At 51.6% G+C, this 12698-nt stretch overlaps 3 protein-coding genes across 3 annotated transcripts; 2 read left to right on the forward strand and 1 right to left on the reverse strand.

Annotated features, from left to right (window-relative positions):
- Window positions 1-769: 769 nt before the first annotated feature.
- BO72DRAFT_496531 (uncharacterized protein) lies at window positions 770-1608 on the forward strand (the record flags this gene model as incomplete). Its single annotated transcript, XM_040948634.1, has 3 exons — window positions 770-1183; window positions 1258-1419; window positions 1483-1608. The coding sequence occupies 3 exons, from the start codon at window positions 770-772 to the stop codon at window positions 1606-1608; spliced, it is 702 nt and encodes a 233-aa protein (XP_040800930.1).
- A 1975-nt stretch (window positions 1609-3583) lies between these two features.
- On the reverse strand, window positions 3584-5881 carry BO72DRAFT_404609 (protoporphyrinogen/coproporphyrinogen oxidase). The gene is made up of 6 exons (XM_040942265.1): window positions 5723-5881; window positions 5557-5626; window positions 5415-5495; window positions 4998-5348; window positions 4516-4941; window positions 3584-4456 (listed from the first exon to the last, which is right to left on the reverse strand). The coding sequence occupies exons 1-6, from the start codon at window positions 5803-5805 to the stop codon at window positions 3875-3877; spliced, it is 1593 nt and encodes a 530-aa protein (XP_040800931.1). The 5' UTR covers window positions 5806-5881; the 3' UTR covers window positions 3584-3874.
- A 4422-nt stretch (window positions 5882-10303) lies between these two features.
- On the forward strand, window positions 10304-11891 carry glfB (UDP-galactofuranose transporter). The gene is made up of 5 exons (XM_040938974.1): window positions 10304-10551; window positions 10612-10679; window positions 10747-10970; window positions 11026-11433; window positions 11490-11891. Exons 1-5 carry the CDS (start codon window positions 10418-10420, stop codon window positions 11856-11858), a joined length of 1203 nt encoding a protein of 400 aa, XP_040800932.1. The 5' UTR covers window positions 10304-10417; the 3' UTR covers window positions 11859-11891.
- Window positions 11892-12698: the final 807 nt, after the last annotated feature.

Below are 12698 nucleotides of genomic sequence, written 5' to 3' on the forward strand. Positions count from 1 at the left end.
GAGGAGGAGGAGGAGGAGGAGGAGGAGGAGACCATAACACCAGGACTGAGTGCCCACCAGGGGCATCCGCTTCCCCTTCGTCGACAAAAGACACAGGCTCGCCGGTGATTGTTCAGCCATCCGCTTTGTCATTAGAGACGGCAAGGTCCGCTGGGAAAAATGTGGATGTGCACGGTGAATGTCGGCTTTCAATGGAAGGCCAGGACACCTCCTTAGGGGGTCGAAATGGAGAAGCAAATCGATATTCACCGGGCTGTTATGACTCTCCAGTATCCTCTTTGTCTGGCTGTTTAACACCACCCACAGCGGTGCCTAACAGTGTCAGGGGTGATGTCACAGGTGAAACACATTTTCCCAGGCCTTGCTCTCAGACTCCTGTCTCATTTGATTCTTGTTCTCTGAACCATCGATCGGGCTCATTCTCTACAACTTCTCTTCCAGAACCGCTAGACACTCGTGCTGTGATTCTCACTAATCTTCTCACCAATCTATTGCTTGAGAAACAGCCAACGCAGCAGTCAGGTATGAATGAGCGGACCACAAGTTGTGGCCTGTTCAGAGAATAAGGCTGATGTGCCGCTGAGTTGTAGTGGACCTGAATCGGACCCATACAAACCTGGACGCAGCAGACGAAGAACGTGGCACAAAATCGGATATTGAGAATCACCCACGTTCCTTGGTAACAATTCAACCGGGACGAAGCACAAAGCCCATCTCACCTTCTCTGACAGACAGAGAGGAATTCAGAAGCACATCGATCACAGACACAATGGTCGATGGTGGCAAGACCAAGTTGCGATCCTCAAAAAGACCAACACGCGGCCAGCGGGCCAGTAACCTCTTGGGTGATGCTGTGCCAAGCTGTGACAGTTGCGCGCTGGGAGCCCACATAGATGAGAAGGCAACTTCCGTCACTGAATCGCAGCATGATCCTCGTTCTCATTCTCGATCGACAAAAGCACGCTTGCACGGTTGTCCGGTTGACAATGGTGGCCCTGAGAACACCCAGCGTCCAACCAAGCTGGTGAAACTGAAAGGAATCAACCTTGCTGTTATTGACAAGCTGTCACCCAGTGCCCAGACAGACATAGGCCAATCGCTCCGAGTGCCAGACCGAGCTCCTGGAACCGGTTCCTGCCAGGGCTACGGGGATCCACCCAAGACCATTGCCGGCAAAGATGAGGTAAGTACAGGTCTATTCATGGGGAAGCTAAGGAGTCTGTACAGCCGCAGGGCTGATCTCTCTGTTTCCACCAGTTCCGTCAGGAAAATCAGCCACCAAGGTCGGCATTCGCGACGCCCACAGCACTTGCTCAATCATTGGCCCTTTCTGGCAATGGGAAGTCACATACCCTGATGCAACCAATGAGTGCGAGAATGTCTGCCACACAAGCCCACCCTTGCGAGGAAGAGGAAGATGTACGTATTCCCGCACTCAGGCGTGCGCTGAGAAGACCTCTGATGGGATTTCCCATTGGACAGCATCGGGAAGCGGCCCTCCACTCGATTGAGGTGGAGGCGGCAAATTTCGAAACGTACGTCAACATGGCGATGTACCAGATGCTCGCGAGCTCAGAGTCAGAGGACTTCAAAGATTTGGTGGAGTGAGAGCTACGAGTACCTTGCCCCTCGGAAGAGCGGAGCCATGTCTCTCAACAAGCTTGTGGCTGACCAGTCGGATGCGCTCCTTTGGCTGTCGAGTATGGAACAGTGGGCGGAGAGGCACGTCAGCTTGAAGGTGCAGCTACTGGCATGCAATAATTCGTTCAGATGGTATGGTACAGTGCAGCATACATAGGAGGAAAGGCGTTGGTTGGGACAATGTGCGAACACTCAACTTGTGCAGATCCTGGCAATGGAATTGTTAATGCGAAGTAATCAGTAGCAAACAGGAGATATCAGTATGTCATGCTAGATTTGGTTTGGTGCACTGCCTTATGACATGCACAGTTGTGCCCACTGCCCACTGCCCACTGTCTAGCAGTCGTCCAGGGATTGCCCCATTTCTATCTTTGGTGCTGAGGCCAAGACTCGGGGACGGACTGTAACTAGTGTGGTTCCAAGTCCACGTTATCAGGCCACGACAGCAACCTCTCAATCTGGATGATTAGTAAGAATGTTCTCCGAAACTCTTGTTGACCCAAAAAAAAAAGATAACGAGAAGTAAAGACAATGGCCCCAATTTTTCGCCATCGCAGGCTGTGGTGTCGTCAACACTGCTCCTCTGCTCCTCGTAGACTTTGCATGCACTTTGCGGTTTTGTCTTGATGCCGATGGCAACAAAGCACTTACGCGTCCCCGGTGGGCTGCCAGCCTGCTACGAGTAGGACTGGCTGGTGCAAAGATCGGGTTCCTATTCCTGATTGTTTGGTCCACCGTGTCGGCGGCGGTGGAGCCGGGCTAAGGTTCGTTTGGGTTTGGGATGGTTTGGTGGGTTGGTGGGTTGGTGGGTTGGTGCCTGAATAGCTACGAGTACCTGAGGCTAACAATTATCTACAAGTACCTTAGGTATAACTACTGGTGGTTACTGTACGGTGGATTTCAACGTCGAATAGGTAACAAGGTATTGATCGATAAACTTACAAGCAAACAAAAAAGACTAATCTCTAGTTTCGAATTATGGGACTGTAGGATATAATCTAATTTTATGGAGTACGGTAGGTAGTATCATCTTCCTCCTAGACCCATGCACATACAGCAGGGAAAAGCATACCGGTAGGTACTACCTCATCTGCATTAACTAGACAGCTACAATCACAACCACAACCATAACCACAACCACCCACCCACCCACCGTACCAACTCCTTTCACATTTATACTCAAGACCAACAGCACAACACCGCACCGCACCGCACCGCACAGCCAAAACAACCAACCCAGCTAACATCTACCTAGTCTACAAGCTAAACCTCCAAGCCAAGCTACGCAAAAAAGCGGCAGAGTACACACGACGGACGCATGGCATGATACCGACCGAAAGAGTTGAGCTGCGCTGAGCTGCGCTGGGCTAAAACTTGGGGCTAGAGCTACGCGGTCATGGGAAGGGGGGTCAGCCTTACAGATAATTGAGGCTAGATTCTCGGTGAAACATCTGTGGGTTTGGTTTTGTTTTGTTGCAGGGCAGGGTCAGGTCTCGCTCACTGGGGGTCAATCCACGATCCATTGGTGTAGTGGTCCGGGTCTCTGCAACTGACTGCGAGTAGTGTAGTAAGGCCGATTGGTTTGATATAGATAGATTGATACGCCCCCCTAAGAGTCACGGTAGGAAATTCGGGTCGCGGTGTTTACAGACCACCGACTCACCACATCACACCAGATGGCTTGATCGGGCAAGCCGGATGCGAAACATCTATCGGTGCATCGAGGCACCGCAGTTGAGCTGAGAATAGCAAAAGACGTCTCACATGAGACACGCGAATGACAAGCTCATGTCCGCCCGACTGATGTTTCATACCGGTCCCGAAATCAAGGCCGATCAGGGCCCAGCCGGAGGTGGCCAGTGGCAATGGCATGCATCCAAATATAGAAGGGCGAGATCACAAGCACCTGTCGCATATCACAGCTCATTTCGGGAACATAACAGTCTAAGAATTGTTGCTCATTTATAAATCTTGGGATATTCTAGCAGATAATGTAGAAGAGAAAAGCTGGTTGTTTCACCATCACTCAGAACAAGAAAGATGCCAGCACAGATATCTCCCGTACATCGCTCTCAAGCAGACAAATAAAAAAAGAAAAGGGGAATATGAAATGGGGACAAAACAGCTGGTTTATGGGCGGACAAAAAAAATCAGACTCCCTGTGTATCATTTTTGATCCCCCGGTCATTTCAAAGTATTAAATATGTGTCGTCTATAATCACTCCGCGCACGTTTAGTTCTTCTTGGCGAAGACCTGGGCACCGTCAACCAGGCGGCGCTCAGTGTTCTGTCTACCGTTGACAAAGTCGGGGTAGTTGAGGGTCAGCTCAACAGCACCGTTGACAATGTTGTCAACAGCCTCCACACCCAGCATGAAGGAGTGGTCCTGGTTGCCGACCTCGTAGCGCCAGCTACCAAAGCGACCACGAGTCCAGATGTCCTTGGCCTGAAGCTTGGGCAGGATCTGGGTAAGAGCACCCTCACGCTCCAGACTGGGAGTGGGGTAGCCGTGGTCGAAGCGGCGGTGGTAGGTGGAGACGATCTCATCGGTGGGCTTGAGCATCTCAGTGTTGACAAGACCCTGGATACAGTCGGCCAAGAGGGTCTCGTGGTTCACGGCCTTCATAGAGGACTCGGAAACCTCCAGCATGATGGACCAGTAGGGACCATCCTGGGGCTCGGTGTTCTTGGGCTTGGAGCCATCAGCAAGCTGCTGGGTAGCCAGCTTCTTGGAGGACTCGGGCTGGTTGTAGGGAGAGTAATTGGAAAAGATAGTGGCACGGTAGAAGGGGCAGTTATCCTCGGGGAAGTAGAGCTGCGGAAATCCTTGTTAGCACAGATTCTTTTTTTTTTTGGCGAATGGGAATCTCTTACCCAGCACTTGTCACCAATTCTCTCAGGGCGTTCACCACGGATACCAACACCAATGACGTGAGTGGAGGAGTAGAAGAGCTGCTTGGTAAGGCCGATCAACTCCTGGTCGCCGATCTGCTCAGCAAGGTAGTCGACAGCCATGGTCGAAACGAGCTTGTTGTAGCCAACGGTGGTGCCATCGCCGAGGGTGACAGTCTTGTTGTTGGCGTTGACCTTGACAACCTTGCCCTTCTCACCGAAGCGAGTCTTCTCCTTGGGGAGAGTGTTGGCGACGGCAATCCAGATACCTCCGGTACCATCACGAGCGGGGAAACGGAAAGTAGCGTTGGGACCCCAGTTACCAGCGGTCTTGTTGAGGATGACATTGGTCGTCACAGCCTTGACATTGGGAGCAGCGACACGCTCACCCAACCAAGCGCATTGCATCTGTTCTCAATTGTTAGCAATCGAGTTTACTGGCGCCATCAAATGCGTTGACTCACCTTAGTGGTGGGCACAGCCCAGACCTTGTAGTTGTAAGGTCTCATGAAAAGATCGGCAATGCCGACACCCATCTGGCGGACGATCCACTCATCGAAGTTGGCGGGCTTGGTATTGGCCACACGAGCCTCGAGAGCAGCGTCAATCAGACCATCGATACACTTCACCTGCTCCTCCTTGGGCAGCATGGAAATGTTGTTCTGGAAGGGGTAGGGAACCCATTGTTCCTTGCAACGGACGTAGGAGATACGCTGGTGGGTGTACCAGTCGTCGTCCTTGGGAAGAGCCTCGTTGATGCAGTCATCGAAGTACTTGTAGTGGGAGAAGATAACGTGGCCACCGACATCGAAGAGCTGCCATCGCGGTTAGTCGAGGACGTTGCACGAAAGGGTGTAGGAAGTTTCTAGCGGAGTACATACGAAGCCTTCGGGGGTCACATCGGTAGAAGCAAGACCACCAGGGATCTCGTTGCTGTCGACAATCAACCAAGAGGGACCATCCTGTATTTGGCGTCAGCATTGGCGATTTCGTTGCTTGGTGGTGGAATGCGGAAGTTCGTACGATCTGGTTAAGACGCTTGGCGGCACCGAGACCAGTAGGACCGGCACCAATGACGAGAACGTCAACGGAACTGTAGGTCATGGACAACCATGTGTAAGTATATAGCTTCATGAATCCAGTTGCGACAAACGATGGAGGGGGAAACAGCTCATGGAGGACTCCTTACATGTCTGGGTGGGTCATCCTGCCTTGTAGAATATCCTGGAAGCTGGGGACGCGGTTCAGAGTCTTGCGGGCGAGGCTCAGCATAGAAGAGGAATCGTGAAGCTGCAGGGAAAGGACTGCAGTTTTGGATTTAAGGGAGAAGGGAGAGAATGCCGCGAGGATGGAGGGGGTAGGGGAGGGTTGAAGAGAGAAGAGAAGGGGAGAAGAAGAAGACGGTGAGGGAGAGCGAGGCGGGGAGGGGAAGGTATAGGTAGCTGTTATCAAAACGCAACGCCGCCGGTCGGGGAACACGAAACGTGACAAAGTGAGCGGTGGGTGGGTTTGGGTGGAGTTGGAGGGGGGGGGGGGTGGAAAGAGGAAAGAGGAAAGAGGAAAGAGGCCTCAAGGCTCAGGCTGCCGGGAAGGATCTGTTTCAAGTTTAGGCCCTAAATAAAAATACATAAAAATGCAAAATAATGAGAGGTTAATGAGAGATTGCAACGAATGGGACATCAATGGCAAATGGAACGAACGGGCTGGACCCATTTCCGTCAAACTTGAGAAAGGGGCAAAAGGCGAAGGAAGATCGAAAAAAAAGGGGGAAGCTCCGCTCATTTGTTCTGGTTCGAGGTTAGTGTGCCTGCTCCGTCCTACGGTTCGTCGCCAAACAGACAACCATCATATGCTGATATGGATACACCCATGCTGATATTCATATTACTAGGTGCACTCCAGTACTATCACTCTTCCACTCTTCCCACCCAGTCGTCGCAAGCTGGGGGGCAGAAATTGCGAGTCCATGTAAGACATGCAATTAGAAGTCAATCATGCAATTTGTCTGTCTATCTGCAATTCTTATCAGCAATTTGAGCCCGATCTATGATACACCTGGCAGTTCTGGACGGTCTCTGCCTCATCTCATTTAAGGCTAACGCTACGGAGTGCTCAGTACTAGGAGGAGGAGTACTCCGTGCTCTGATCTAACTAAGTTATCGTCCAAGCTTCCCGCCTTCGCTCTTTCCAAGCATTGTCTCGGCAGGCCCCGACTTCATCCGTCGATATTAATCCCTACCATGCAAATTCTCTAATCTACTTATGACATCGATCCCGCTGAAGGCGTGCCCCATGGCCCGGCAATCTTCATTCCCGAGATAAAACAAGTTTATATAACTACCCAGTAACTACGATATACGCATCTGGGTTTCAGAATCGGACGAATTCGACTGGATCACTTAGTCTATACCATCTTACTAGACCATCTAAGAATTTCCCCGGTCAAGAGTGATGTGCTTCCCGGACAAATCACAGACCACGTTTAGGTCACCATCATTGCCTGTCGAGGTTGACGCTCTGATACATGTTCCTGACTCGTAGCACATGCACACTATGTACCGAGTATAAAGAATGTGACGGATATCGGCCCTTCATCACATCCTTTCCGATCTGTCCTGCTGGAGAGACCCCCACGGAGGTCACCAAAAGCACGGTTGTTTACCAGCGATGAGCATCCGATCAGCATGCAACTACCCCGAAGAGTAGTGATCTGTATTCCCTCCCCTAAGCCCCTGATGTATGGGACAACCACGCATGAGTGACAAGAGGGCCCGTCGGGTACTACTTGCGGTCCATCACTACTCAGGGCTAGTCCACGACGTCCAGTACGGACGGTACTTTAGGTAGAGCCGAGAGAGGAACACGGATGTCATCGATAGACATCGGCAATGGGATCGTCCCCTATTCGGTCCCTTCAGGCTCGACACGTTAGCTGAACCAGAGACCGGCAAATCTGGCAGGGTCCACTGATGGAGCTGCTGAGGAAGGAAGGACTATGGGGATCTTCTACCAGAAACTGAAGGTTAACGGTCATCACTCCTATACAGTATACGCCGTACAATGGATACACATCTCAAAATTTCGAGAAACTGTCGCGGACCCCAGGGAAGCCAACGGAATTCTCATCCACCCAGGGCCCCAGGGATCAATGCACTAGAGAAAAGCTTCATTTTGGCCCCTCCCGCGGGTACAACTCGCCTGTTTGGCGTTGATCTCGTTGTCTGTCTGACGTACGCCGGGGCGCTCTTCTCTCCGCCCGTTGTCGCCAGAAGAGCCGCGACAGGATCGTGGCTTTGGGGCGGAACGGCACATGAACGAACTTTCCGCGTGCACGTCTCACAGCCCGTAGGCATAGCAAAGCTAGTGACAGTCATTGTGGTCAGAACTGCAGCAGCAGTTGCTGTCCGGTCTTGCTATACTAAGTAGTACACAATAGGACCCTCGTGGGTGAGGGAGCCAAGTCGCCGGTGGCTCCCGTCTCCAGCCCACGCCATTGAACCATGACGATGTCGTCAGGCCCTCAGCCATCCGATCGCCGCATTCTCCACCGGTAAGGGACCTTCGCGGCAGCGCTATGGACAAGTGGCCGCTGAACGCGGGTCAGACAGTGCTTGGCTAGTGGGCTGCTTGCGTAATGCGGCCGGTGCCAAACCAGAAGCCATAAATTTTGATCAGCACTCGGTTGATGTTCTTGCTTCGATTGGATCCTCCTGCAGCCTCTATCTGACACAACCCTACTTACCCTGTATTGTTTCAGGGAGGGGCAACGTCTTTTGCCCTGTAGCCGTCGGGACGAGCATCGGTGGCCCATCGCACACCCTCACCCAAGGCACGACGCAAGTCAGATCGAAAGTAAGCGCGTCCCAGAAAGGGAAGAAAACTTTGTCGCAGCCACTTCTCCATCTCGTATCGGATGGCTCATGGCTGACTGTCCTGAACATTGGAATTCGAATCGCTTTCTCAGACCTGAAGAGAAGGCGAATGGAAAAGGGGCTACTGATGGAGTGTGGGGACCTGGAGATTGACACCAACCACCAGTGGTCCTCGCCGCCAGCTATCGCCACGAGAGATGAACAATCGCCTCGCCCCACAGCAGTTTCATGGATCGCCTGCCCACTGGGGTGGTTGGACGGTCAATCGAGACCCCGTTAATTTTCGTACTCTTGGACATGGTAGAGACTGATGGTAGAAAGGTAAGGAACATTTGCCGAAGGCCGCAATACCCTGGATGTGCCAGAAATGGTTCTGTCGAAGAAATGTAGAATCGATGGAGATGCACTCCAAAAGATCGAGACCCTCAGACTGCGGAGGAGAGAAGATATACAATACCTGTCTCTACCATACGGGTATTGATACGTATCTAACACTGAGCCAGGATTGGGAAATATAGGGGTAACGATGTAGAACACAGTAATGGTATTATTCAGTACACGCCACCTTTCCTCCTCGGGTATTGATCCGCAGTGAGTTGGACCCAGTCCATCCACACTCCACTTTCTCTCTTTTGGCCCCTCAATTGTTCTTCAACCCAGGCCAGAACTCGAAATCGCCCGTCAGAACCAGTGAGGTGAATGAGGTAGTCATGGGAAACAAGTGATGGACCGTGATAGATTGAGAGCCTGGGACTGGAGATCTAATAATAAATCCTGGTGGCTTACATTAGGGTACCAGTCTATCAGAAAAAAAAGGCCGACCACCACCAGCCGCCAGGGTCGGTCATTATTCATTTATTATTTGATTAACTTGATTACATTGTCCAGGTTTCTGATTCGATCAAGGCTTTCTGTGTGTGTGTGCGCGCTTCTTTATCAACCCGGGATTAGGATGATGATGGTAACATTTCAATGTAATTGATAGGTTCCATTAAGAGGAACATCGCCGATGTTAAAGACAGATGCATTGTGACTGCATGGTAGTATAGGCGGTGACTTATAGGTAGTAAATCAGGAACAGTTGCAGTTCCGGCAGGATGCTTGCAGCGACGAGGAACGGAGACTGCAGGGCCGGCCGCTAAACTTGGGAAGGGAAGAGTGGGTGCCGGGCAGTGGATGGAACTGGATGGGAAGCTTGACTTCCAGTTCCCTCACTGGAGCCCCGACAAGGTACTGGTCCGCCCCATCCTTCCCTTCCTTCCCTTTCCCTTTTCCATCCGTTCCCTCTCTGCTCTCCTCTCCAACTTCACTTCACCGAACAACAATTGAGTGGAGGCGGAATCCCCAGCTAACCAGCCCTCTCTGCTCTCAGTCTCCGTGCTCTCTTCTTCCTTGTCTATTCTTCTTCTCTTCTGCTCTACTCTTTCGCCCCTCCTAAGATTCAATTCTCCGTGCCGTGTTCACAGCTTCACACTTATCTTGGGAGCGAACCAACAAGAAACAAGCCGTAGGTGTTGCCCACCCCCTCTCCCTGAATCTTCCCCCATCCCGAACCAGTTCCGAACCACCCATCCCATATCATCCTTATTATTCGACGGACAAGCCAGACACATACGTACCCCAATCCATCCGATCGGTTTGATCAGCCCTCTTCCTCTCGTCCACTACCCCCCCCTCCCCTTCCCTGCCTCCTCTCCCCTCTTCCTCCACGCTCTTCTTCTTTTCTTCCCTCCATCCTCAGATATTGAGTTTCACACCTCTGCCGTCCTTCCCCTTGCCTTTCAGTTCTTTTTTATTTCTTCTTATCGCTATTCGGACCAACTCCAATCTCATTCGTTAACAATCATCTTGATCGCAGACCCTCTCCCTGCTGCCCTCGCTCACCTCTTTTTCCTTTTCCCTTGTTTTAATTATCACTCCTGGCATCTGCGAAATTTGGACAAAGCAGCCTTTTACGGCCGCGCCCATTCGACTTCCAACGCTTCTTATCCGACCAGACTCCAATCTTCACCATGAGTTCTGAAGGTGAAAAGGTCAGAACCTCCGGTGAGGTCTCTCGTCCGGAGCCTACTCTGCCCACTGTCAACCCTGCCGTTGATAAGTCGGAGCCTCCCAAGCCTGCCTTCCACCCGGCTGTCTATGTCAGGTAGGTTGCTCAAGAACTACTCCAAGCTGTTGCTACGCAGTGGTACTCATGAACAATCAGCGTCTGGATCGCCTTGAGTTCCAGTGTTATCTTGTTCAACAAGCATATCCTTGACTATGCTCAATTCCGTGAGTTTACCTTGATTTTCTCCCCACTGCACTTCCCCGACTAATTTCTGGACTTGCGCCATCATAGGTTTCCCTATCATCCTTACGACATGGCACTTGGCCTTTGCGACCTTCATGACCCAACTCCTCGCTCGCACCACCACTCTGCTCGACGGCCGCAAGACGGTCAAGATGACTGGTCGCGTCTATCTCCGCGCTATCGTTCCCATCGGCTTGTTCTTCAGTCTGAGCTTGATTTGCGGTAACGTGACATACTTGTACCTGAGTGTTGCTTTCATCCAGATGCTCAAGGTTCGTTGATTATACTTCATCTTTGGTCGATCGGATTGCTGATTGAAAGTTCCAGGCCACTACACCTGTTGCTGTTCTGTTCGCTACCTGGGGTATGGGCATGGCTCCTGTGAACTACAAGGTGCTCATGAACGTGAGCATCATTGTCGTTGGTGTCGTCATTGCCTCTTTCGGTGAGATCAAGTTCGTCATGATTGGTTTCCTGTTCCAGATTGGCGGCATCATCTTCGAGGCTACTCGTCTGGTCATGGTCCAGCGCCTGCTCAGCTCTGCCGAGTACAAGATGGATCCTCTCGTGTCTCTCTACTACTTCGCTCCTGTGTGTGCTGTCATGAATGGTGTCACCGCTTTGTTCCTTGAGGTTCCCAACCTGACCATGGCCCACGTCTACAACGTTGGTGTGTGGACCTTGCTGGCCAATGCTGTCGTTGCTTTCCTCCTTAACGTTTCCGTTGTCTTCCTGGTAAGTCGCGATCGTCCTTTTGTCGATCTGGTCTAGCTACTAACGCCCGCCTACAGATTGGCAAGACCTCTTCGCTTGTGATGACGCTTTGCGGTGTCCTCAAGGATATCCTCCTCGTTGTCGCTTCCATGATGATCTGGCAGACTCCCGTCACTGGCCTCCAGTTCTTCGGTTACTCCATCGCCCTCGTCGGTCTCGTCTACTACAAGCTTGGCGGCGACAAGATCAAGGAGTATGCTGGTCAGGCCAATCGCGCCTGGGCCGAGTATGGTGTCACTCACCCCGCCCAGCGCAAGTTCATCATCATTGGTGCCGGTCTCCTGATCTTCTTCCTGCTCATGGGATCTATGGCTCCCAGCTATGCTCCCGAGCAGGTCGCCAGTGTCAAGGGAATGCTCGGTGGAGCCACTGCTGGCAATGCTTAGAGGGGCTCGCGCGCAGTTTCTCGCCTGCCCCTATGATAGTGGTATCGCTTGAGGTCGCTGAGTCCGTTATTCAATCTGCGTTGTGGTGCTCACGGCCTGATCGTGGGACGATGACACGGAGGCCAAGAATTTCCCGGTATCATCCGTTTGTTCGAAAAAAAAATCATGTTTGGATATGCATGGCTTCGATTGGCCTAAGATAATGTTCCCGTTTGGGATGGAAATGCCGGAGGGTGATGGGGTTGTCTGGGCCGGCCACATGCGGGGAATGTAGCTTGTGCCTAGTCAAGCTCAGGGCTCGGAAGCGCTCATCTTCCGGTGCCTATGAACTATTTCTTCGGTCTTCCTTTTTTTTTTTTTTACATTTTTCTGAATCCCGGTGTTTCAAATCTTAGAGGGAATTTGCTTGGTGTATTGTTTCGTGGGCTGCGATGATGAACAAATGTTTGCGAAATGCCTAATTCGCAGGAGGGACTGGAGTTGGATGCTTATCTGTCTGGTCATTTCCCTCTTGTGCTTCATATTCCCCTTCGATATCTATTTTGTGTTTGAAAACACCTTCTTGTGACTATACCTTTTTTTCACTTTTCCTCTCTTTTTTGACACCCCCAATATTTTACTACATGATGAAGCATCACCCTGTTATACAAGCCAAATAGAGGTTCCATTTTTCGTGTTGAGCAGATTGTCATGGTGATGGTGATAGTGATCGGCGGGGAGAATTTCTCCGAGCCGGGGGAGTGTCTCGGTGCAGGTGCAGGTGGATTGTCCGCACTTGGCCGTTGACCAATCACGTCCTTTCAGGGCACAAGCCAATAATGGTAGGCGGTGGCGTTGGCC

This window comes from Aspergillus fijiensis (genome assembly GCF_003184825.1).
Source record: "Aspergillus fijiensis CBS 313.89 unplaced genomic scaffold BO72scaffold_25, whole genome shotgun sequence".
Taxonomy (NCBI): Eukaryota; Fungi; Ascomycota; class Eurotiomycetes; order Eurotiales; family Aspergillaceae; genus Aspergillus; species Aspergillus fijiensis.